This window comes from Ictidomys tridecemlineatus, chromosome 12 (assembly GCF_052094955.1).
Source record: "Ictidomys tridecemlineatus isolate mIctTri1 chromosome 12, mIctTri1.hap1, whole genome shotgun sequence".
NCBI lineage: Eukaryota > Metazoa > Chordata > Mammalia > Rodentia > Sciuridae > Ictidomys > Ictidomys tridecemlineatus.
In genome coordinates this window covers 5534302-5559809 of record NC_135488.1, presented here as the reverse complement: position 1 = coordinate 5559809, position 25508 = coordinate 5534302, and the positions used below count along the sequence as shown (strand labels likewise).

General features: G+C 43.8%; 1 protein-coding gene and 1 long non-coding RNA gene across 7 annotated transcripts in view; one reads left to right on the top strand and one right to left on the bottom strand.

The window, feature by feature from the left end:
- The first annotated feature begins 8304 nt into the window (after positions 1-8304).
- On the top strand, positions 8305-9944 carry LOC144368987 (uncharacterized). The gene is made up of 2 exons (XR_013428400.1): positions 8305-8378; positions 9720-9944. It is a non-coding gene; the product is annotated as an uncharacterized LOC144368987 (long non-coding RNA).
- LOC144368986 (mitochondrial enolase superfamily member 1-like) overlaps positions 9491-25508 on the bottom strand; it is a 34775-nt gene continuing 18757 nt past the window's right edge. For 4 of the 6 annotated variants that reach the window (XM_078027998.1, XM_078027995.1, XM_078027996.1 and 1 more), the window contains 9 exons: positions 24283-24317; positions 21718-21805; positions 20163-20198; positions 19936-20070; positions 15929-15970; positions 15033-15162; positions 14642-14741; positions 11776-11857; positions 9491-11254 (listed from right to left, as the gene is read on the bottom strand). In XM_078027998.1, the coding sequence (XP_077884124.1) occupies positions 11153-11254; positions 11776-11857; positions 14642-14741; positions 15033-15162; positions 15929-15970; positions 19936-20070; positions 20163-20198; positions 21718-21805; positions 24283-24317 (750 nt within the window). In that variant the 3' untranslated portion in view covers positions 9491-11152. The remainder of the gene's footprint in view (positions 11255-11775; positions 11858-14641; positions 14742-15032; positions 15163-15928; positions 15971-19935; positions 20071-20162; positions 20199-21717; positions 21806-24282; positions 24318-25508) is intronic. The other 2 variants (XM_078027997.1, XM_078028000.1) reach the window with 2 other exon arrangements.

Here is a 25508-nt window from a genome sequence, read left to right as displayed (position 1 = left end):
CTCACATAAGCTGTTGGTTCAGTTTTCTGGGGACCCATCAGAGCCTGAGCTTGACATGCCTCTCACTTGATTCTTAATGGACTTTGCTTTTGCCATTAGGTTTGACACGCTGATCATCATCGCAGCCTGATGGCCACGGTGGCTGATGCCACCATTCAGTCAGGACAGTGCCTCCAGCTCTAGGCTTCACGGAGGATCAGGTGCTCATTCAGCTCTCTGTTGAAAATCCACCCTGCACTGTGGAGATTTGGGGGCCAGGAAGGGGGACACCAGAAAATTATTAAAAGTGTTCCGTATTCAGGTTGGAGGTATGGTTCAGTGATAGAGCACTAATCTGGTGTGTGGAGCCCTGGGTTCAATCCCCAACACTGGGAGGAAATATATGTCTCTATGTGTACACACACACACACACACACACACACACACACACACACACACTTATATCCAATGCTCTTGAGAGGGATGGTGCCTTTGTGTGTGTCTAGCCATGCAGTATTTTAGGGATTTCACGTGTAGGAGTCCATCACACCAGATTCTTACCTGGTCATCTCTCCAACACTGGGCCGTGTCTCGGGGCTGCCCTCTACCCTTCCATCTCCTGCCTGCCTTGGCCTTCCACCCAGATCCTCCCCACAGCAGGAGCCTGCACCGACCCTGCCCCCACCTCTTCCTACCACATCTACCTCCACCTTGGGTGGGATTATTTAAGACTTCTTAAGGGAACTTGATGAAAAGAATTCTGGGGGAGGAAGGCTCACTTGCAATGGGCTCTGTAGAACTGGAGCCACTTTCTGAGGACAGTCCATACTTGCTCGCACACCTCTGGAGCTGGGGGCTGGGGGCTGGGGACAGGGAAGCCTGGCCTCCACACTCACCTTGGCTCTGACTTGTAGGTATGGTTCCGGATTCAAGGCAGCACTTCTTCGTTGGTGCTCAGACCATTGCTCTCTTCTCTTTTCAGTGCTGGGCCTAGAACCCAGGGCCACCCACATGCTAGGCAAGCGGTCACCACTAAGCCCCACTCCCAGCCCCCTTTACCATCTTGACAGGAAGTTGCATCACTGTCCAGGGACCCACAGTCCCAGTCCCCCCAGGGCAGAGACTGAGGAAGCGCATTATTAAAGGGTTGTGTCTCTTACCAGCAAGAAAATACAACAGTCAGCAGATCCTGGATATTGTCTTGATACCGACCATCCTCTGGCTCCTAAGGGTCATCGTCAGCATTCAGAGGTAAGGGGGCCGTGGCATGAGGTGGCTTCCCTTGGGTGGTTCCCCAGGTTAAGCTGATGGAAAGCCGTCTTACGTGGGAGCTACAAACACTCCCAACCTGGAACCAGGGATATAACGCATGTGAAGGGTGTGGGGTTCTCTGGGAACTGAGGAGGAGGGAAGCAGAGAGGAGCCAGAGGCTGGGTTAAGAGCACTCGGCCGTCAGCTCCCTGGGGACGCATGAGCCACTTTCATCCCTGAGCCTAGCCCTGCATGTGACAGCGTGAGAGTCGTCCTGCTGGTGGCTAATGCTAACCCAAGTGTGTTAACCATTTCTTATTAAATCCCACCCACAATCCTTGATGTAGAAACTTTCTCTATCCCTACTTTATTGGTGGTGAGTTGAAGCATAGAGAAGTTAAGTCACTCTTCCAGTGATGCACAACCAAAGTGCATACCCAGGAGTTGGACCCCAAAGCCCTAGATAAACCCCAACCTCAGTTATTATTATTATTTTTTATACTGGAGGTGGAACCCAGAGCCCTACACATGTTAGACTGAGTTACATCCACACCCCCTTTTTAAAAATGCTATTTTAAAAAACTTTTTCTTAGTTGTAGAAAGACAATATTTAGTATTTAGTATTTTTTATCAGGTTCTGGGAACGAACTCAGTGCCTCATGTGTGCTAGGCAAGTACTCTACCACTGAGCCACAACTCCAGCCCTAAAATGCGATTTTTAATAACATTTCAGTGAGGGGCTTTCTAAATTGCCCAGGCTGGCCTCAAACTTGTGATCCTTCTGCCTCAGCCTCCTGAGTAGCTGAGATTCCAGGCATGCACCAGCACACCTGGCCCAGCCTCACTTTTTGATTTAGGGCATCTGCCCTTCTGGGGATGCCTGGCAGCCACCTCTGTCCAGGACTGGCCTGCTCCTCCAGGACAGCTTTAAATGGGGTCAACTTTGGTGGAGAAAAGCAGATGAGGCCAAGTAGCTCTCTATTCCTCGTCCACCTGAGTCTCACTAGAGTTCTAGGTTATTATTGCTGCGGGAAGCTGCTCGTGACACCCATTCTGTGAACAGTTGCTGGCTTTGGTACACTAAAATAATTGATGTTGATTTGCTTTACAAATATTGAAAAACTATTCTGAAGTTTTCACCAGTGTGACATCTGTTCCCCTGCACTGAGTTAAGTTTATTCTTGACAGTGGTGGAATTGCTTGTGTCCTGGGAAACATTTTGAGTGTTGCCTTCACACCTGTGTGACAGGATTCACAAGGACTGGGTAGTGGGTGATAGCTCTTTCCCTTTTCCACAGGGGCATCCTCCATGTCTTTGTGTGGAATTACTGTGTCCGGTAGTCGCCAGGGCTCAGGAGGGGCTGTGCCTGTGTGACTTGTGTCACTGACTTGCCTTGCAGCCTGGAGCTCCTCCCTGATCCCAGGAGTTGCAGTTTTCTGGATGTTCCTAAGGTTCCCAGGACAGTTTTCCTCCACAGGAAAGTTTGGAAGATGTGTTCTCTGTTCCCATGTTCAAACTGTACGGCAAACTGTTTTTCAGATGAATTTCCTCTGCTGACAACCAAACGTGTGTTCTGGAAGGGTGTTTTGGAGGAGTTGCTGTGGTTTATCAAGGTAAAGAAGCTGTTTCTGTTGAAAGTTGACGGTCTGTTTTCAACATAGAGAGGGTTTTTAAGAGTCCGATCATGTAACTTCTAGGCCCACAGCCCTTAGACATTATCCCTAGTAGTTCTCATTTTACTCAGTAAAAAGCAGAGTCCTTATCAGAATGCCTTCCAGCTCTGGGAAATCTGCATCTCTGTACCATCCATCCTAACCCTCTTGCTTATCTTTGAGCACACTAGGACATTCCCACAGAGGCCTCTGGGACTTACTTCCCACTCTCTAGAACCTTCTTCTCCACCCCCGTGGAGTGTGACTCCTTCACCTCCTTAAGTCTTTGCTCAGTGAGTCTCAGCCTCCCAGTCAAAGACTATAATTCTCCCCTGACTCCTGTATTTTTCTCGAGAGGGAACATCTGATGTGTAATGCCACAGTCTTTCCTCTCCACCCTGCCCCCATTGTGGTTAGGGGGATAACAGACAAATAAATAAGCTCCACGAGAGCAAAGAATTAGTCACTTTTTTGCTGTTGTTCCCCCAGGGCCTGGAGCATAGACTGCCATGTGCTAGTCACTCAACTTGTTTTGAATGCTGAAAAGAGCAAAAGGTAGTAGGTAGTTTGGAAAAGAGCTCGAGAGCCATGAGATGGGTGGCAGTGATACCAGGCTCCTCCTTGTATAGTGTCCTGGTCCAGAACCAGTGATGTTCTGACTAGTACTGACCAGAACCTTCTGAAGAGATGGGCTTGGTTCTAGGACAAGCTAGACATTTGGATCCCATCTATAAAGCTCTTGATGTGGCTTATATGATCTTGGGCCATCCAGGCAGACCTAGAAAGGGTTGACATTTGGCTTCAGTTCAGTCTTTCTCAGTTCTGTGTTATTGGGGTAGGTTCTGTGTTGGTTTTTAAATGACTGTGAACTTCTAAAATGCATCTTCAGAAATCTCAGGTCTTTTTTTTTTTAAAAAACAGTACCGGGAATTGAACTCAGGGGCACTCTACCACTGAACAACACCCCCAGCCCTATAGGAAAAGATTGGAGAGATGGATCCAAAGAAGGGGTCAGACCACCCTATTACCACCATCTAAAAGTTAGGACTGGGTCCAGTCTGCTTACAGATAGTTCAGGCTCCACGTGGACAGGGTCAAGTGCCCGCCCTCCAGCGTGTCAGCATGGGCTAGAGGCTGAGTAGTGGGTGACTTTGGGGGCCTCAACCCAGATGGCTCAGAATTCACTTGTGTGCCTGTTATACTCTCATCTCTTTAGGGATCCACAAATGCGAAAGAACTATCTTCCAAGGGAGTGAAAATCTGGGATGCCAATGGATCTCGAGGCTTTTTGGATGGCCTGGGATTCTCCACCAGACAAGATGGGGATCTGGGCCCAGTCTATGGCTTCCAGTGGAGACATTTTAAGGCAGAATACAAAGATATGGATTCAGGTGAGGGAACAGAGCAATTCCTCAGATTTCCCAAATGTTCTTCCTAGCGTGAGTTTGCTCCATTGTTTTGGATAAAGTCTAGGGCATAATGAATCAGCGTCAGCGTCGGGGCAGGGGTGTAGCTCTGTGGTAGAGTGCTTGCTTAGCATGTGTGAGGTCCTGGGTTCTGTCCCAGGAGCTGATATAGAACTTTGACATTTTGAGAGACAGTGCCCCATGAAGGTCAGATCACACTCTTGGTGATTTGCATTTACGGGGTTCTTATGAATTCTTGGAATTTTCCTTATCTGTGCCATCCTGTGTTGTTTGTTGGTAGATAGCTGCAGGATTTTTGTCCATGTTGGGGAATAGGGTAGGAAGAAAGTTCATCTGTGGGAGCTTGTTTCTTTAGCTAGAGACTAAACCTCTAGCATGCACTAGGTGGTGTTGGTGTGATCCAGCATAGCATTGAGGTCCCCTTCCCCACACTCTGCTGGAATAGAGGAAGGATGAAACATTTCACTCCAGGATTTCCTGTCCTGTTAGTGGCACCATTTGCTTGAGTCACAGAGCCCAACCCCCCTCCCACTCCTGCCTTTGGCTCTTTATTTCTAGCTCACCTGTTCTTAGGATAGGGGTTGCCAAAGCAAACACCACCTGAGGGTGTATTTGTGTGTGTGTGTGCACACATGCAGGAGTAACAATTTCCTGGCTGGAGGGATTTGGGCCTGGTGTTAATTCCTCAGGGAAAGACTAAGTCTGCATTTATGTGCAGACATAAGGCCTTTTTTGATGTTGGCAGTTTCAAGAATTAAAAACAAAAAACAAAAAACAAAAAAAAAAAAAACAAACGCTGGAGGACTAGGAATGGGTGAATTTGAAGAGGGAGAAGGTAGAATGGTGGCTTGGGTTGTGGGGAAAATGGAAAGTTACTGTTTGGGTACGCAATTTTAGTTTGGAAAGATGAAAATGTTCTAGAAGTAGATACTGTGTGGTTGTACAACAATAGGAATTACTTAATGCTGATGAATTGCATACTTAAAAATGGTTACAACAAGGGCTTGTCTAGCATGCGCAAGGCCAGACTTTCTGCAGGTGAATGGTCAGTGGCTTCTTGGTATGTGATTGCTGACCTAGAGCTTTTTCCTGAAGATGTCAGGCTTCTCCCCTGGCTAGGGGCTTTACATCCTGCCTGGTGTTTCTTGTTGCTTAAGGGGCCAAGTCATAAAAGTATTGACTTAGTTGGATGAGTACAGGCTGCTAGATGTCAGCAGAGGAGTTTGTCATCTTTGATTCTGAGTTTTCATTTTGAAATAATTAGATTCACAGGAAATTGGGAAAAAAAAGGTAGAGAAAATTCCTCTGTACCCTTCACCCTGTCCCCACCCATAGTGATAGCTGCTATTAATACTCTTACTTAAATTAACATTAGTACAATCCAGAGTTGATCAGTTAGAGGCCTTTATCCCACAAGATGTGAGAACTGTTGGTCTGGAACATTTCTCATCAGTTGGAATTTTAACTAGAGGACAGTCCGAAGCTCTCTGTTTCCATTAACAAATCACTTCTCAGCTTCCAGTTCCATCTCAGAAGGAAAGCAGGGAATCAAACTCCAGAAAACAGGATTGGGAGAAAAGAAAGATGATGTAATCATTATAGAGTTTTCCTATATTTATGGGAAATACCTGTTTAGCTGCTCAGTCTCGAGTATAGTTTGGGGTAGAAATGTGGGTAAGTTAGTATCAAGGTCGTGGAAAGGAATCCACAGCCTCTTTTTAGTTGGAATGTGTATGCAATGCTATATTCTACTTAAGACTTAATATGTTCTGTGGGACAAGGATAAACCAGGTTGTGTCAGTTGAAGTGTGACAAGAAGGGTTGGTGGGTTAGAAGCTGAGTCAATGGGAAACATTGGAAAAATCTAAGATTATTGAGATAAGTGTATAAGTCTGTGGGGGTTTTGTTTGTTTGTTTTTGTTTTAACTATGAACAACACACCCGAAAATGGATAATATTATAAAGGTTTATTTAGCTCCTGGTCCTGGAGGCTCAAGGACCCACATCTGATGATGGCCTTCGTACAGTCCGAGTTCTGAGGAAGCTGGGAATTGCATGGCAAGAGATGAGAAGAGCACATATGTGTCCCTTTTGGTTTCTCTCCCTCTTATAAAATAAGCCACCAAGATTTAATCGTGGGGACTGTGCCCTGTGACATTTTAGTTTTCGGTGGACACATCTTCATTTTTTATGTGGTACTGAGGATCAAACCCAGCGCTCCGCGAATGCCCGGCGAGCTCGCCACTGCTTGAGCCACATCCTCAGCCCAACACATGAACCTTTGAGTGACACACTGAAACCATGTCCAAACCATAGCACTTAGCAGTGGGGGAAGGGAGGAGGAGGAGGAGGTGACACTGTGATAGGACAAATCTTTAAGGAATTCATGTATAGAAAACAGACTTTACTATGACTCCAAAGGACTGAAAGCTTAAGACCTCAAACTCAACCCAGAGAGAGATGAGAAATTTGCACAGAGTTCTGTGACCATGGGTCAAGAAGGGACATTGAATGAAGGGTGTAATAGATGATGGCAGGGCCATCCCATGAGAGGCTCTGATTAATTTGTGTATGTGTCTTTAACAATTCTATAGATTATTCTGGTCAAGGAGTAGACCAACTGCAAAAAGTGCTTGACACCATCAAAACCATCCCTGATGACAGAAGGATCATCATGTGTGCCTGGAACCCAAAAGATGAAACCATCCTGGTCATCCTCTTTTCTGTTAAGTGTATGATCAGCACAAAACAAAGCCATGTGACACTGCTGAGGCACCACAGGGAGGTGGGACCCGGGGAGGTGGGACCCTGGGAGCTCGTCCCAGCCATGGGGTTTGTTGTTAACCTCAGCAAATCACAATTCATTTTCATTCTCGGATCATCAGGTTGAAAGCAGAGCATCTTAATTTGTGCATTTATACTTGTACTTTTTTCAAAAAAGAGTTTTAAATTGCCTATGAAAATACACATAAAATCTTAACGTTTTATTTGGAGCAGATGACATTTCTGGTCACCACTACTCCACTCTCACTAATAATTTTACAACACAATTGTTAAAAATAAAGTCTACCCAGAATGGGATTTTGGATCTATAATGAAGACAGTAGGGTCTGCTGAAGGCACCAATATCCTGTGGTCCCTGCAAATGAAGTAACTCATTCCTCCTGTATTTGCAGTCTGGTGCCACAAAAATAGCATAGATCCTTAATTTCAGCTCGAATAGGAGAACATTGCTTCAGCATAGATAAATCTGCACAAATCTTCAGCTTCAGGCCACTGCTGCAAGGGGTGGGACAATGGTCTGATTTTTGTATGATGAAAAAATCTGGGTTGCAGACTTCCCTGGGGCCTGATGGCTTTTTTCATGATCTCTGATGGTTTACCGTGCTTTTACCTGTGCTCTTTAAAACCATATACCCCTCCTTGTTCTCCTCTGTGCTGGTTCCTCAGATCTTCCTCTGATGGCACTGCCTCCATGCCATGCCCTCTGCCAGTTCTACGTGGTGAATGGGGAGCTGTCCTGCCAGCTGGTCAGGTGACATGGGCCTGGGAGTGCCTTTCAACATCGCCAGCTATTCCCTGCTTACCTACATGATTGCACACATCACGGGCCTGCAGGTGAGCTACCCTAGGAAAGCGCTCTTATAGCCAGCCTATTGCACTGAGCTCTTTGATTCTTTAATTTGGAAAAACTAGCAGGAGAATTCAGTCTCTGATTAGTATTAAAATCTGATATACGTAAGACAGATATAAACTGGCTTGCCTCGTGAGCCTTCATCGGGCTTTCCTGCCTTTGTTGTCTATGTAAACGTAAGTTCACGCAGGTTGTCTATAATGTAACTTTCCTAAATTAACTTTTCTCAAAAGCTGTACTGGTTAAATTCTTTATTTTCCTCAAAAGCCTTGGGATAGCTACATATTCTATAATGCGTTTTTAAGTGATGGGTTTAAAGGAATTGAAATGAAAACATTGATTGTTCTGAGGGATTTATTTAGCCAGGTGGTTTTGTACATACTTTGGGAGATGCACATATTTACCTGAATCACATTGAGCCACTGAAAATTCAGGTAAGAATGATATCTAGTATACTTTTCAAAACTTGGTACTCAAAGGTTGATTTGTGGAGCATTCCTATATGACAGGCCCTCTGTGTGATGTCATGCTGAAGTAAAGAGGACATGCTCCAGTGTTTAGGTGGGCAGGGATGATGTGATACTTGATGTGATAGGAGCTGTGAGGAACTAAGCACCTGTAACAGAAAGGAAGAGCCACACTCTGGGCAGGGAATTTGGTGCCTTCCTAACTCATTTTTTTAGTTGTCTTGAACCTTTATTTTATTTATTTATATGCAATGCTGAGACTCGAACCCAGTGCTTCACACATGCTAGGCAAGTGTTGTACACTGAGCCACAATCCCAGCCTCCCCAATTCATTTTTACTTGAAGGGGAATTGAAGTGCATGTTTTCTCTTTATTCTATGCTAAATATAATGCTTAGGTCTGAACTCTCAAAAGCCTAGTCTGTTCAAATCCCTATTACTGACCAACAGATGACTTGAAATGGAATAAAAATATGAATGTGCCTTCATGAGCCCCAAGAAAAAAAATAATTTTAGAACCAAAAACTTTTACTCTTATCCTATTCTAGATTAGATTGTAAGTTACTCCTTTTTCGGATGTTGGCCTAAATAGAGGGTGACCACAGGTTTATTCAGCCGCTTCTCTCTGCTGTCTGCACTTGTGTTGGACACAGATACAAAAGGTCATGACCTCTACATCCTCACTGCCACAAGTACTCATACTGGAGTCCGGGCTTGCCTTTTTCTGTAACTTGTCGAGAGATGCCATCTTTTTTTCCCCTTTCTGCCAGGGACATTTGGGTTAGGGACAGTGGAACTCAAGAAACTATACTGCATGTTACTATGAGGTATAGATGGAAAAGTAAAATAAAAGACTGTGTCATAGTGTTAATAATTACCATGAATTACCATAACTCACACCTGATGGGCTACCAGGCACCTGGTGCTTTGTATTGGTACAAGATACCCTTTACACTTGATCTGTGCAACAAAAACAATTGGCTATGTTGCAGTAGTAGTGTATAACCAGGGTTAGGGCACCCACAGTACTAGACACTTGTAAAATAATACTTTGTTGATTAAAAAAAAAAGAACACAGTATTTAAAGTATTTATTTATTATTTTAGTTGTAGTTGGACACAATATCTTTATTTTATTTATTTATTTTATGTGGTGCTGAGGATTGAACCCAGGGCCTCACACATGCTAGACAAGCACTCTATCACTGAGCCACAATCCCAGCCCAAATACTGTGTTCTTGTTCCATGGGAAGCAGAATTAAAAGCAGGTTGCACAAATATGGCAAAATAATGATCTGATTTTTTTTTAGCTTCAGCGAGAACCAAGACCATTCCCAAAGCTCAAAATCCTTCGAAAGGTTGAGAAAATCGATGACTTCAAAGTTGAAGACTTTCAGATTGAGTGGTACAATCCACATCCAACTATTAAAATGGAAATGGCTGTTTAGAGTGCTTTCAAAGGAGTTGGAAAGGTTTTGTCACTTGTAGGGGTAGGCTGAATGCTCAGGTGAAAATTGTTTTTTTATAAAGAAAAAGAAACTAGGTCAAAAAAATCAGTTACTATTCATTAGCTTTCAAGTATGTTTCCATTGGCAGATATAACTGTGCTGTATGTTTTAGCAGTCACATTTTGTTGACTGAGAAAGCACAAAATGCTGAGCAAAGAAAGTGAAAGTTTATATACTTTTAGCAAAAATACATAGCATTTCAGTCTCTTGGCTTCATTAAGACTTGTGAATTTCATTGTTTGTACAAGCTATTTATTCCCTTCAATTTTGAAGTAACCCATCTATCATAATATATGTGCATTATGAATGCTTATTTATGTTTCTATAATAAAGAACTGTTTGCATTTGTCCATTTTTTTTTCATTCTGTATTGTCATTTATCTGCTCAGTGCCTGCCTAAAAGAGATTCACCCAAACAAACCCACCTAAGCCAAGCTGTGCTGGATTCTGGTTTAGATGCTGCTTAGAGGGTGAGAATATATATTAGAAATTCTGACTAAACTATATTTTGCCCTTTTTTTTCATGATTCATCTCATCCTAGATGCATTTTACATTAAAAGATAATTACCACTTAAGGGGCTGGGGTTGTAACTCAGTGGCAGAGTGTTTGACATCACATAACAAATAAAGGCATGCTGTCCAAAATAAATAAATAAAAAGATAAACACCACTTAGGACTGATTTTTTTTTTGTTTTGTTTTGTTTTTAAGGATTACAAAAATAATTCATGAAATACCATTTTGCCCCCATATATGTTAGTGTGGTATGGATTCTCTAATATGTTTACTGATCAGGAAAAGGCTAGATCACATCAGGGCTAATAGTTTTTCCTTGGATGCACTAACAGATCCCCTGGAGTCCTGGAGAACTATTTTTATTCTGCTAGTTTATGACAAGTGTTAGAACAAATAAGGGATTGTTCCAACAAATTATGCAATGTGTTGCTTATTTTCAAAGTATGATTTAATGTCTGCAGACTGGCACTTGATGGAAATTTTGGTAAGAATATCTTCCTGGGCTTTGGGTTAGGTAAATCTAAATCTACTTAAGGATTAAATAGAATATATATTGGCTTGTTAAAATAATCAAATTGAAATGATGACTGGGCTAATTCTTGAGTGGAACTTGTCTTGATTAGTAGGATAAGATTTTTCTTCTCTATTTTTATAAAACTACCTAGGAAATTTTAAGTCTTTTCACTTAAGAAAAAATGGTGTTAGGGCTAAATGAACACTTAGTTTTCTTGAGCAGCGAGGAGCTTCTTCCAGACATCGCCATCTGGATATTGGTGTTTCCTTACAGAGTCCTCCTTCATTTCTGTTGAGTAGCCAGCGTCCTAGCAAAGACGACAGAGTCACTTGTGTGGATAACCACCAGGAACAAAAATATGTATGTTACTTATTCCTACTGTTCCTAATAGTGCCAGTAAGTCAGAAGCAATTCAATATTTTAAAAAGTTTTCAGACTGGGGGTTGGGGGGCATACTTTATTGGGTACTCAGTAGGATTAGTTACAGAAACTAATCAAATTTCCTTTGATAGCACAACCCCTATTGGTGAAAATAAGCCACAATCTGAACCTGACCAGGACAAATGGCCCAGGTAATACCATTGTAGTCAGAAACTTTTAGGTCACTAACTTGTAGATGGTACCAATTTTTGTTTTTTTAAAGAATCCTTGTCAAGCTATTTAACCTCCATGCTGACCTTCCGGTCCTAGGAATTTGATTCTGACCTCTTAAGGAGCCATTTGTTTCTAGATATGAAAATAAACTCTGGGGAGTTAGAGCTTTGTGCCCTATGTTCATGGGCACACTAGTGGCTAGCAGCATCTAAGGTGTCCCAAGTCCCAGCTTACCTTAGGAGGCATGTAGGAAGCCTGCTTGATTACCACAGGATACTTGAAATGTTCATGCAGATGGTCCACATATTCACACATCCTAGAAGAGGGAATTAAATTGGGACAATAATGCCCGAAATCAGATAATGCTTTTCTTTTCTTTTTCTTTTTTTTAAAAGAGAGAGTGAGAGAGGAGAGAGAGGAGAATTTTTTAATATTTAGTTTTTAGTTCTCGGCAGACACAACATCTTTGTTGGTATGTGGTGCTGAGGATCGAACCCGGGCCGCATGCATGCCAGGCAAGCACGCTACTGCTTGAGCCACATTACCAGCTCCATATAATGTTTTTCTTAAGGCAGAGGGGGGACTGCCCTTAAAAAATGGACTCCATCATGGCTTAGCTGATTTCAAAGGCTTCTATGCAAAGCCCTTCTGTGCCTTGGATGCTTTTTATCTGTAAAACAGCTTTTTATCTGTAAAATGTGGGGGCTGAGGTGAATCACAAAGCCCCTGGTAACTAAAAGTTCTGTGATGCCCTAAAAGCATCAGTTTAGATTCCATGAAGTATCTGGAATGACCTGGTTGCCTATATCCCAAAGTTAGATGAATAGATTAAATCACCAAGTGAGTCTCTTTCCAGCTATGTAACTAGTTTAGAAGAGTATAGGTTTGGGTCAGTCTGTCAGCCACTTTCTAGTTTTGTGGTGGGAGGGTGGGATGTGTTTATGTTTGGGGTGGAGGGGGACAGGTAACCTAAGCTGCTTTAGTCTCTTGATTATTAATAGCTGTGGCAGGCAGGCAGTGTGCAGCCTGGTGCTGGGACTGCATAAAGAAATTAGCAAATGAGTCTCATGGTTTTGGTGGACACAGGCACTAAGCCACTGACTGTGCTGTGTCATGTGTTAAGAACAGGTTGTGGAGGAAGACAGCCACATGAGACAGTACAGTTGGGCCTTGAAAGATAAGCAGGGAATAGTTGTTCCCTGCAAAGAAGGACAAAGCATGTGGGGTTGGCGTGCACTGTCGGTGTGGTGGTGTACGGGCATTCCCCCCAGCACTGCCAGTATTGCACCAGGAACTTCCTGCACTGAGGTACTGGTGGCACTCATTCTATCCCTCAAGACCCCTGGGACTTCTCAAGGTTGGTCTGGACCGCCCTTGTTTCCAAGGGCAGGAACTGAAATGAGAGCAGCAAAAGCAACATAACCTAGGAAGATGGTTTTTCTGCATGCTAGAATCAGCCTATTCATTGGAGTGGGGATGACCTGATGTCAACCTCCATCTTCCAGAAGAACAGATGGGTTTAGTATAAAATTGTTTAGGCATATTAATAGGAAGTACCTGTGTACTCATTACTTTATTACTTATTTCTTTGGGAAATGCACTGAGGGATACTGAGGTGTCCCAAGTCAGCTACCAAGAGCTTACCTGAGTCACACTGAGCCACTGAAAATTCAGGTAAGAATGATATCTAGTATCCCTTTTTAAGCTTGATACTCTCTTGATAAATGTTGATGTGTGGAGCATTCCTATGTGACAGACAGGCCCTCTGTGTGATGCCATGTTGGAGTAGAGAGGATATGCTCCAGTGTTTAGGGAAGGGTTCTGGGCAGGTGGGCGGGGATGAGTATATAAGTATATAAATTCCCACTTTCTTTGCTCAGCATTTTGTGCTCCCTCAGTCAACAAAATGTGACCACTAAAACAAACAGCACAGTTATATCTGCCAATGGAAACTTACTTAAAAGCTAATGAATAGTAACTGACTTTTTTGACTTAGTTCCTTTTTCTTAAGAAAAAAACAATTTTCACCTGGGTATCCGGCCTAACAATATAAGTGACAAAACCTTTGGAACTCACTCTAAATATTAAAGAAAGAAACCATTACAATTATAAAGGACCCCTGCTATGTGCCCAGATCGATCCCTTTATTTGGCTGGGAGGGTTACTGAGGATTGGGTGCTGCTGAGCGACATCCCCAGCCCTATTTTGTATTTTATTTAAATGAGTCGGGGTCTCACAGAGTTGCTTAGTGCCTTGCCATTGCTGAGGGTGGCTTTGAAACTCTGAACCTCCTGCCTCAGCCTCCTGAGCTGCTGGGATTACAGGCGTGCACTACTGTGCTGGCTCCATTTTGGTGTTTACCTTTCCAATGCCTGTTTTCATGCCCTCTCTGTGCATCATGTTAATTGAGCTTTTTTAAGACACCTTTAACTCTAGGAGACCAAAAAGCACAGTAAGCAAAGCTTTATGGATGCAGTGACTGGAAGGATCCCATCCCAGTTTCACCTGGGGACTGAGGTTACAGTGGAGCACTTGTCTGGCAGGTGCAAAGCTTGGGGTTTGATACTCACCATGGCAAGATGATAAAGTTCCCCTGGGCATGCCAAGAAGATGAATTAACTACACAAAGCTGCAGCCAGGTGGTACAGGACTCCAGGGTCAGGAGACTGGATGGAAGTGGAGAGTGCATGTGTGCTGAGAGCTGGCTTCAGAAAAAGGAGCTGGTTTTGAGAGAGGAAGTCTGGATTCAAACTCCACCCCCAATACACTTAGCAAAGTGAGTCAGCTACCAAGAGCTTACCTTTCAAGAAGGAACAATGACTCTGCACTGGTGGGTCTCCATTGTTATTGCCCCATGTGGAAAGTCAAGCAAGACTAAAAGCCTTTGTGTTATAGTTTGTGTTCAGTTTATGAACACAAAAAGTAAATGCTACTATGTTTGTTCACTTTGGGAGCTGGCTTTCTTAAAGCCATTTTAGGCCCTTGTAACACTGCACCAGGTTCTGAGTATTTCTGGTCTTGAGAGCAGAATCATAGAAGATGTGGCTTGAACCAAGGGGCACTACTCAGTGGCAATGTGAGTTAGTGGCACATTACTGACCTGTTTTTAAGGCTTGCAGAGACTGATATGTAGTCAAATATAATCAGGTGCTGCACCAGTTCACAGAGGCCAACTCCACCCGCATGGGGGCAAACAGGAACTAGAAGAAATTTCTATTTAAGGCCAAAGGTAGCACAGAGAAAGGAAGGAATGAAAGAGAACCCTGTGGTTTTTATTAATACCCAAAGGTGATTAAACCATTCATTAATACTGAATGAAATTCCAGGATGAAAATCATCAAAGATATCTTGATTAGGGCTAAATGAAGAGTTAGAAAGAAACCAACAAGGCAAACTACAGGCTTATGTGAATTGCAAAGACCCCCAAGGGAACCATGGGGTCTGATGGCAGGAGAAACAGGTCTGGCCTGCAGCCTCTGCAGGGCCCTTACTTCCAAACTTCTTGGCCATCAGTAATACTGACAGGTTTTCATTGACACTTCCCAGTCTGCAGCTATCAATCTGGAGAAACTGCAGGACATTCGCTTGTAGGAGTTGCTTAAATATCACTCTATTGTGGCACTGGAAATAGAATTAAAAATAATACAAAGAGTCAGCCTTAGCCCTCAGGATCCCTAAGCCTGGCAACGTGGTGATTCCATGCCAGCTGTGACTCATCAGAGGTCTTTAGCAAGCCTGGGCTGTATTATTCTCACTTGGCATGTGGTGGCCCTGACAGTGCAGGCAGGGACTTTGGGCTCACTTCTTTACAAATCTGCGAATGTGACAGTGTGAGTCAGGTACAGATCGCATCAGCCCACCATTTATTAAGGAATAACTGCTGTGTCGATTGGCAAGTAGAAGTGAAGTGGAGCATCAGGATGAAGTACAGTAATAGCGATGAGCAGGTGGCACAATGACAAAACAGAACCATGGCAGAGCAGTATTGCTCCTTTGCTGGGAAAACTGAGAATCTGTTCCTCACATTGCTTGGCTCGTGGGCTGGCTGCAGCAGGTGTTGGCAGGCACTTGAGCTTAGTTTATAAGCACAGAAAGCAAATACTATCATGTTTCTTCAATTTAGAAGCTGGCTTTCTTGAAGCCATTGTTTGCCCTTGTGATCATAACTTTAAATTGCTGCCTTGTCCATTCTGATGTGGAAAAAAATCAATGACCTGAGTCCCATGAATTATAGAAAAAGCTGCAACCTTTTGACTACATCTGACTGCAGACACTAAGGAACTGCTGATTTTTAAGATAACAAAAATTCCCAGCTCACAATGCAACAGGTACGGGAGCCTAATGTACAATGGGGTCCTCAGTCCGTGGTCAAGGACATGTCACTCACCTGCTCTCCAGTGGCGACGCCAATTCCTAATGGAACCAGTGCCTACAAGAGAAGCCAGTCTTGTGTCATTTTCATAAGATTTGAAACAACTCTTTGTGTTTAAAATATTTATAGCTGAAGAAGGAGACATCCTTGGGGTTGGACCATGGGAAGTTTAAAGACTGGCAGGAAGATATCCAGGGTAATGTGTGTGTGGAGGGACCAACGCATGTCCAGAGAGTAAAGGCAAGCACTGCTCACAGTTGCTATCGGTTCCCTTCCTGGCTCTCCTGCTCCAAGGCCTGTGCTGTGGTGTGGAACTGGGAGAAGACCTGGTCACTCAGCAGTGGCTCTTCATGGACACACAGGGTCCAACCTCTGCTTCCTGCAGGTTACCTCTCCCTTTCTTATTTTTCCTCAGTGGTTATTCTAGAACCCTCTTGTGCCGCTGTCAATTCCAAAATCCTCTCCCTTCCATGTATGTGGATGACTGAGATCCTACTTCACAGATAAGGCTGAGACCATTGCTCACCTGCGAACTCTTCACTTGGTGAGTTGCTGGAATCTTCCAAGACATGATGCTGCTACTCTGTCCTCTTGCCTGACTCTGGAAAGCTACCTCACTCACCAGCCACTGGGCCCTAAGCTGCTCCTCTGCACTGAACTAAGATTCTAAAGTTACCCACCTCAGACATCTTTGGCTCCTGTCTGGTCCTATCTCTTGATCACTGACACCCAGAGCCCACACTTTCTGAGCTCTTACTGCCTGTCAGGCACCATGTAAAATACTGACGTCAATCACTCCTAGTCACAACCCAGCGGGAGAGGAGCCATCAGTAGCCCCATTTTACAGGTGAAGAAAAAGAGGTGCAAGGTAAGAACTGTGCCCCCATCACAAAACTAGAAGGATACAGCTGGTTTGAACTTTAGGCCAATTCCAGAGCCAGAGGAGGCTCTTTCTACTGCATTTGGTCTGAGATCTCACCCAACTTTACTTTATGTGTGAATCACTAGATTAAGCCAACTTCTCAGAAGAAATAGCCCTTATTTTAGAAGGCAGTGTCCCTTACTCTAGCACTTGTCCTGCCTTAAGCAGGATGTGTGAACTTGGCCAAGTTATGCACAAGTAACCTGAAGCCCTGGCTTCCTAATTGTAGCAGGTCTCAGTTTCAACAGATGGGTTCTCAAGAGCCTTTTCACACAATATTTTATGCTTCCTGAAGTTTCTAATTTAAGATTGCTTGGTTCTTTTATCTTAGAAGAGAGGGAGAAAAGGAAAGGTAATGAGAGAAAACCATTTGAGTTACTCATTTTACCACTCTAAGGCGGTCTATGTGTGGCACTGACTATGTACCAAGTTTTTGTACCTCCTTGTCACTAATTCCTGAGTCTGCTCTCTTCAACCTGCCCTACTCTGCATCTCCCCTGGATGTAGCAAGAGCCTCCCAGTTCCCATCCTATTTCCTTCTGCCCATCCTTCGCCTTCCAAAAATCCACCCCCAATTCACTTCTGTTGCCATACCAGTCCACTCGCCCTTTCCTCCAGCCATCACCATGATTCTCCAGTGGCTCCCTCTGGCTGCATTTCTGAGCAATGGACCCCATTGTCTGGCCCCAACTACTGCCTTACCAGCACCTCCCCAGCATGCATCCTGCATTCCCTTAGGTATCTCCATACCACCCCTCCCTTGTAGCTGGCTCATTTGCCCCCTTCCTCTGATGCCTACTGAGGAAATGACATCCCCACACCTGTGTAGGCAAAACCTGGGAGGATCAAATTCCAGAAGAGCTTCTAAGGAGACCCTCCAGGTGAGCAGAGGTGGGGGCGGGAGGGCTGGGGCGTACAGCATACATTAGGGTGCAGCAACCCTTAAAGAACTCTAAGAAGCAAAGGCAAGTGGGACTCAGGTGAAAAGTCTTGCTGTCCCATGACCTCTCATCCAGAGCTGCCCATTTCAGAACTATTCCTTGGAAAGTTCGGGTTTTCTTTAAATAAAGAGGCCCCAGTTGCTCCATGACTCTTGCTCTCATTCCCTCCCCTGTAGTGTGGTGTTCCCTACATTATCACTTCTGCTATCCACCCCAGCTGGTAAGTTGATTTTCTTTTTTCCTCTTTCACATAAGACCACACTCATCATCCTTCTCCCACTTCTTTCTACTGTACTCGGCCCAGGATCCCATCCAACTTGACTTCATGTCTCAGGTTTTTCTCTTTCATGAGGCTGTAAGTAAGGAAAGGAGAGAATTCCTGAAACAGGTTTCTGATGAGTGTCCAACCTAAAGTAGATCATATGCTGATTTAGTGAGAAAACTGGAAGAACAGGTCTCTGAGCCTCTGACTTCATACACTTGTAAGACCTGTGAGTTTAGGCAGGATGCATTGAAGTGTTCCTCCCAGAACCTGGAACTAAGACTACTCCATCACAGTTAACTTTTTGCAGGGGGCAGAGGTTACTGGGGATTGAACACAGGGGGCACTCGACTACTGAGCCACACCTCCAGCCCTATTTTTGTATTTTATTTAGAGAGAGGGTCTCACTAAGTTGCTTAGCACCTCGCTTTTGCTGAGGATGGCTTTGAATTTGTGATCTTCCTGCCTCAAAACCACTGAGATTACATGTGTGTGTCACTGCACCTGGCTCAGAATTAACTTTTAATGATCAAATCCTAATAGGGGAGAGCAGAGTTATGCAAAGTCACCTCAGGGAGAAAATGATTCCTAAGGGGGCAAGACTTGGCTGGAAACCAAATGAATGTAATAACTCAATAAATAGCACAGGGTGCAGGGGAAAAGGGTTATCCGATGAAAACACAAGTCAGAGGCAAATGTTCCCAGGGGGAGAGACAAGGCTTGAGTCTCAATGTCTCTGCTGCCAGAAGCAAGTATATCAGCTTGGTGATAGCCATGCTGGGCCATTGTGGTCTGAAGCCAGCACATCTGCAAATTCCACAGCCAGTCCTAGCCAGTATTCCATACTCATCCTGCAGCTCTGGCTTAATACAGCTTCTGACAGAGTTTGTGCTGGTTTGAGGATGAAAAACCTAGAAGTTCTAGTTCTCTTTATGAATTAACCAACTGGCATTCTCGCAAAGGTCAATGCTATAAATCTGAGCAAGCCCTCCAAAAGAGACAAAACTTCTCGGATATCCTTACGTATGAGTTGTTGTTTCTTTCTTTTCTTTTAATATATGAGGTTCTTTCAGAACCTGAAAGGGAGTGGGGCTGGCTCCCAATTAGAGTGGATTTCTCTCAGGGGCTCTTGGAAAACACAGTAAACCTTCTCAGGGAGGCTTGACATTGACATTAACAAAGCACACCTTTCCTTCTGAGACATCCAGAGAAGTCTACACTTTTTGTTTCATTCTGGGTGAATGAGTGAGGATGCTCCTCACTTACAATAAGGATAATGATAAACCCCATTGTAAGTGGAGAGGATACTAAGTAGAAAACTCATCAAACACCACCCATGGAATATACTAGCTTGGCAGCTCAGCACACTGCAGAGCATTGGTTATTTCCCCTAGTGATCGTGTGGATGAGTGGGAGCTGCTACTTGATTCTGCTTGCTCCTGCTCAGCATCGCAGGAGTGTTGTACTGCATATTGGAACCCTAGGAAAGGATGCAAATTCAAAACTTGAAGTCTAGTTTCTGCTAAATGCCTATCACTTTTGCACCATCATAAAGTGGGGAAATCATATGTTGAGCCATTTTAAATCAATGACCATCTATATCTAAATATCAGTCATATTTCTATATTTATAAAGTATGAGAACCATATCTATTAATCTTCAGATAGCTGGTAGCCTTTCAACTTTCAGCAACTTTTTTTTCTCAAACAAATGGAAGTACAGTCTGCAGCTCTTATACTTAATTGTAACTTGTCACATGTTACAATTATTTCAAATATTCCATGAGGAAATGTAAAAGGGAAAATGCAAAAAAATTTTGGCATCTTCCATGACCCTTCTGGAAAACTAAACAAAAATAAATAAATGGCCAATGCAGCAGAAGCATCAGATTACCCACCCTGGAAATGGCTGCGTGCCCTAGGATGTCATCAGGGGACATTGGCTCTTCAATCCACAATGGCTTGAACTCAGGCAGCTTCGACATCCACTCCACTGCCTCAGGCACATCCCAGCGCTGTTTGGCATCCATCATCTGTAAGTAAAGGGCCTTCACTCTGCTGCAGGAGTGACTCCCAACAAGGAGACATTGTCACTCAGTACCACCAACTGCTGAGGAAGATTCACCTGACATTTCCTTTTTTGAGGACAAGCACATGCAGCCTAAACAAAAAGAACCAAAGAGTAGCCACTGAAATTAGAACTCTGGCTCTAGATACTGTCTTTTTTGAGGAGATGCAAATTGTTCATGAAGACCCTGGAATGTCTGAAAGTGCCCTGGGCTGGGTCACAAGAAGTACTTGCTAGACCCTGAAGCTCAGGCCCAGTTTACATTGAGATGCCCCCACACCCCCACAAATAGGTGTGTTTTGCAGTGTTGGTTAGATTGTTGGAACCATTTTATCATTCTGAATCATATGCACAGTCAATATTGAGTTTGCTCAAGAGTTATTTATTGACTACTACCGACCATGTGTCTGGCACATTAATAAATAACTACTTAATGAAATACCTGCTTCCCTGGGCACTTCATGGATTTTGTTTCATTTAATCCTTATAAAAACCCTACAAGGCAGTTCATATTAACCTATTATAAATAGAGAACTGAAATGCAGAGAAGTAACTTACTCAAGAACAGTAAGGTAAGTCAAGGGTGAATTCAGATCCAGGCCTCACTTTCCCAGCCCTGGATCTCTGTAGTGTGTGCTGCCACCCTGCCTGGAAGCCAGGGGCTGGGTGTGCAACACTTGAGCAAGACCCTTCCACCCCAACTATCACCAGCCTTCCCATGCTTGGAGAAGACAGAAAAGGAAATCTATCTATAGAACGTGCTAAGTGTGTGAGCTCCCTCACAACATGGTGAGAAGCAGAAGACAGTACACTCAGGATCAATTTTCATCATAAATTATTTGGACGAGGATGACCTCATGAAACAAAAGCAGCTAAATTAACTCATGTATAAATAATGGGACTTCTGATTCTGCTGCCACTTCAAGGAATCCAAACTTCAATTTTAATGTATGAAACAAGCCTTTTAACTTTATAAAAAAAAGATTTGAGGTGGCTGGGGAGTGGCTCAGCGGAAGAGCGCTTGCCTCCCATGTGTGAGGCACTGGGTTTGATCCTCAGCACCATATAAAGTAAATAAACAAAATAAAGATACTGTGTCCGTGTGTAACTAAAAAAAAATTTAAAAAGAGATTCAATGGTGACCTCCTTTCATGAAAATATTTTACACATGATAACTGTTTCATAACAATACGCAGTCAGGAATGACCAATCCTCACATTTATTTCTGCCAGAGTTTCAACACTTCTTCACACTAGTTCCCTGAGAGCTGCCTAGCTGATGAGCCAAGTAGGGAATTAATAACTGACACATCAGGACGCCAATGGGAGACCCATTTGCTTGAGTTTATTCATATTAGCAAGATGACCAATCTATCACCCTGGTATTATTTAGCTTGTTCTGCAGAATTCAAAAACGAAAAAGTATCAGCCTCCATTTTTTAAAAAGAGTTCACCTACTACAAGGCCACAGAATCATAATTCCTCTGACAGTAAGTTTTAAAATTCCCACTGTTTTTAATTCTTGCTTGAAACGAGTTCTTGCTTGAAATTTGTTTTGGCCCTGAACAAAGTGGCAAGGTGGCCACTTCTTAGTGGTGTAAGAGGATATTTACCAAAGTCTTCTCTGGTCCAATCATGTCTATGATGAGGCGGCATCGACACATGTCATCCTGGAGATCAGCCCCAACCTTTACTTTAAACCTATAAATACATTTGGTTGGGTAGTTTGGATCTGTCTTCTGACTTGACAAAAGCTCCTGGATTTTCTACAGAAGTGACTCTCTATGTCAATAATCCACAGACCACATTTTCCAGTAACCTCTTGGTATTTTCTAGTCAAACTTTAGACAAGTGGCTTGAAAATAAAACTGCAAACTGCATCTCTCAGTACCCAGGATCAGGGCAATGATTTTCAGTTACCTGCAGTTAAGGAACTGGAGAGAGAAGTTAAATCTCTAATATAATTAACTGAGTTTTTACTGTGTCATGAAAAGAAATTAAGAGCAAAAAGGAACAAAACTGGGTGTGTGTATGTGCTAAAGGCCGGGCCCCAGCCCCAGCTCTACTCTCTCATTTCACTCCCTAACTTTACCGCCACTACTACCTCCCTCCTCCCCGCTACCTTGTTGATCCAACACCACACCTCCTGACCTACCCAGCCTCACTTTCACTCTCAACCCTTCCCCTAGAACTACAAAATGTCACAGTCGGAATTGAAGAGGACAGTGGGGCTGATATGGTTTGCTAAGACAACCACCCTGAGAAATCACAAATCAAGAGTCTGATTTATAAAGCACCTACATTTGCCTAGCCCTTCCCACAGAGGGTCTTATCTTAAGAGAGGAAGGCCTTCGGGCTAGTCTGTTCCCTCTGGTGCAGGGGCCTAAGCCCCAGAGGGGAAAAAGGACTAGGCCACAGCACTGAGGAGCAGCAGAGTGTGGCCTCAGGCTCCCTGCGGAGATCTCCTTCACACCACATCTGACATTTGCAGGGAGCTCCCTAATCTGTCTTGAGGTTCAATTATGCTCTTGAAATAAAAGCCTCTACATTTGTTCCCTATGACTTTGCTGTCAGGAGAGTGTCATTGACCAGAATGTGGGCACTGTCATATGGAGGAGGGGACACATTGCCAGGCCACTGGCAAGCTCTCTCGCTTATCAGCTTCTGCTTCCTGTGCAATCCTGGCATCAAAGCTGCACTCAGGGCCAGCAATGGCTGCTGGATGTTGCTCCAGACCGAGACTGGACTGCCCAAGCTCCTTCCTCTGCTTCCCTAAGTGCCTACAAAAATCCCCAGCTCACACGCACCCATGCACTTATTGCCCTTTTCTTCCTGAGCACAGTACTATACTCTCTAAAGACATTTCTACACACGTTGGAGCTTGACTACATGATCTGTGGTGCTTGAGAGAGGGCTGCTGGCCACAGCCTCTGCATGTCAGGCTTCTTGTGTTGGGAGGCCCATGAAATTTTCCTGGAGCCTGGCCGACTCACCAGATTCACTGCTCTGGACTCCTGAGTCTGGAGGAGGGCAGGAAGCCTGCATTGAGCACCTGCTCTGAATCTATCTTATGTTGGTCCTTGTCACATATGGCAACTTTGAGAACCTTCAATTAACATTATTTCCATTTTATACAGAGAGAAAATGCAGTGGAGCAAGAGTAAGCAATTTGCTCAGAATCACACAGGTTTGTAGGGAATGAGGGGGAAAGGCAAGATTTGATTCCAGTTCTATCATATGCCAAAGTCTCTTTCTATTGCTTTATGCTGACTCCTTTATATCTTTAGCTGAGAAGTTAAAAAGAATCCACATTAGTGTGCACATCAATCACTTAGGGATCTTGTTATAATGCATTTTCAATGTAGCAGGACTGGGGAGAGGCCGGGACTCTGCATTTCTGACAAGCTCCCAAGCTCCCAGGTGCTCATGCTCCATGAACCACACTTTGAGAATCTGCAGAGTTGGTAGCCACATCAATCACAAGCCAGGTAAAAGGTGCCACCTTGATCTACACTCATGGGCTTATAGTGGCTGGATCAAGAGGGAAGACAGTCTCTGCTTCCTACTCTATGTAAGGATTTGGAGTTATTGACAACCATAATTCATTCAGAGGAAGATCGTAGGCGTCTCAGGGGTCCATAGTCATATATGAAGGAGGGAGAAGTGCAGGTGTTCCATCTGATCAGGAGGCAGTCTGGGAAAGGGAGGGTTGTCACTCCAGTGGAAGAGGAGAAGCCTGGCTCCTGGAAACTCCATGAAGAACCAGGAACAGTGGCAGAAAGTTAGTTGGAAGTGAAGGGTTGCCAATATTCAAGACCTTTCTAATATTTAATGGCCTCAAGCAATGGAAAAGTGCTTTGTAAAGTTAAGCTGACTGCCTTGGGAGCTGTCCAGAAATGCTGAATCAAGTCTTGTGATTCATCTAATAGAATGGATTTCTATTCTCAATAGCTGCTTAAAGTGGACAGTCTCCAAGTTCTATTTTATTCATGTGATGTTCTAACATTCTAACTGGGACTTATCTTTGGAGAATGAGCCTGGTCTACATTGGAGCTTTGGTGTGCCTATGTGCCATATTGCTTTTGGCCTTGTTGGTGCTGTTTAGTCCTTGGCTCTTCTCCAATGAGTCTCTTCCTGCTGATAAGAAGGTCAAGTCCACTACCACACAAATAACTTACCTGGTCCAGCCGTCCTTCAGCGCTGCTGCACAGAGCTATGGGGAAAGAGGAGTACCTGTTGGTACTGGCTCCTGGAAATGCCATGAAGAACCAAGACCTGGGCTGGGTTGTGGCTCAGCAGTAGAGCGCTCACCTGGCATGTGCGAGACCCTGGGTTCCATCCCCAGCACCACATACAAAAATAAACAAGTGAAATAAAGGTGTTGTGTCCAACTACAACTAAAAAAATAAATATTAAAAAAAAAGAACCAAGCCCAGTGGCAGAAAGTTAGTTGGGATGGAATAAGGTACTGAGCTCCCCTTGCCTGACATTAGGCACCTCAGTCATTTCTGATCTGAGTTTCATAAACATAACAGTCATATCATAAATCAGAAAAACAATTATGTATTGTTAAAATTAAAAGGAGATGCAGTTTGGCCAACAGAGCATCATTCTTTCTAGTGGTAGTGATCCTTGTCTCTACGGGAACTATTTCTCAAACTGTCACAGCAATCCTGGAAGTGGAATTTAGTATGAATGACCCTCTTTTTAGCCAAGATTTTCTGTGACGGCCATCGAACTAATGGATAAAAAGAGCAACAAACAAAAGCAGGCTCTGTCTCTTTCTCTCTCTCTCGACTCTAGGTGAGTACAATGTAATAAGAAAGAGTAGGGGCTGGGTTGTAGCTCAGCAGTGGAGCATTTGACTCGCACTTGTGAGGTACTGGTTCAGTCCTCAGCACTATGTAATAAATAAATAAATAAAATATATTGTGTCCATCTTTTAAGAAACAAAAGAGTAATAAATGAATAATGTGCTATCTGTTTATCACACGTCAGCCATCGGATGCTAACCTACAGCTTTCCTCAAAACTGCCCCACTGAGACACAGGCTGTTATTTCCCTGTTTCACAGTGAGAAAACTGAGGCTCAGCAATGGGTAAGTCACCTGCACAATGGTACATGGTTCTATTAGTCTCTATTATCAATATTAGTCTCTCACCTTCTAGAATTTGAGCTAGGATGATTATGTCAGAGTCCCAGGGTCCGCAAGGTGAATGGCTTGACTTTCATTCATATACAAGTACTTTCTGAAGGAAGCCTTGGATTGAGGATTTGGAAAACCTAATAATAAAATTGTAAATCTCTCCCAGGGAAGCCTGTGTGATTTGGTATCTGGCTCTTCCACTTCCCTGCCCCATTTTTCGAGCATACATCTCCCCCAAACCCTAGGGATCTCTTGAGT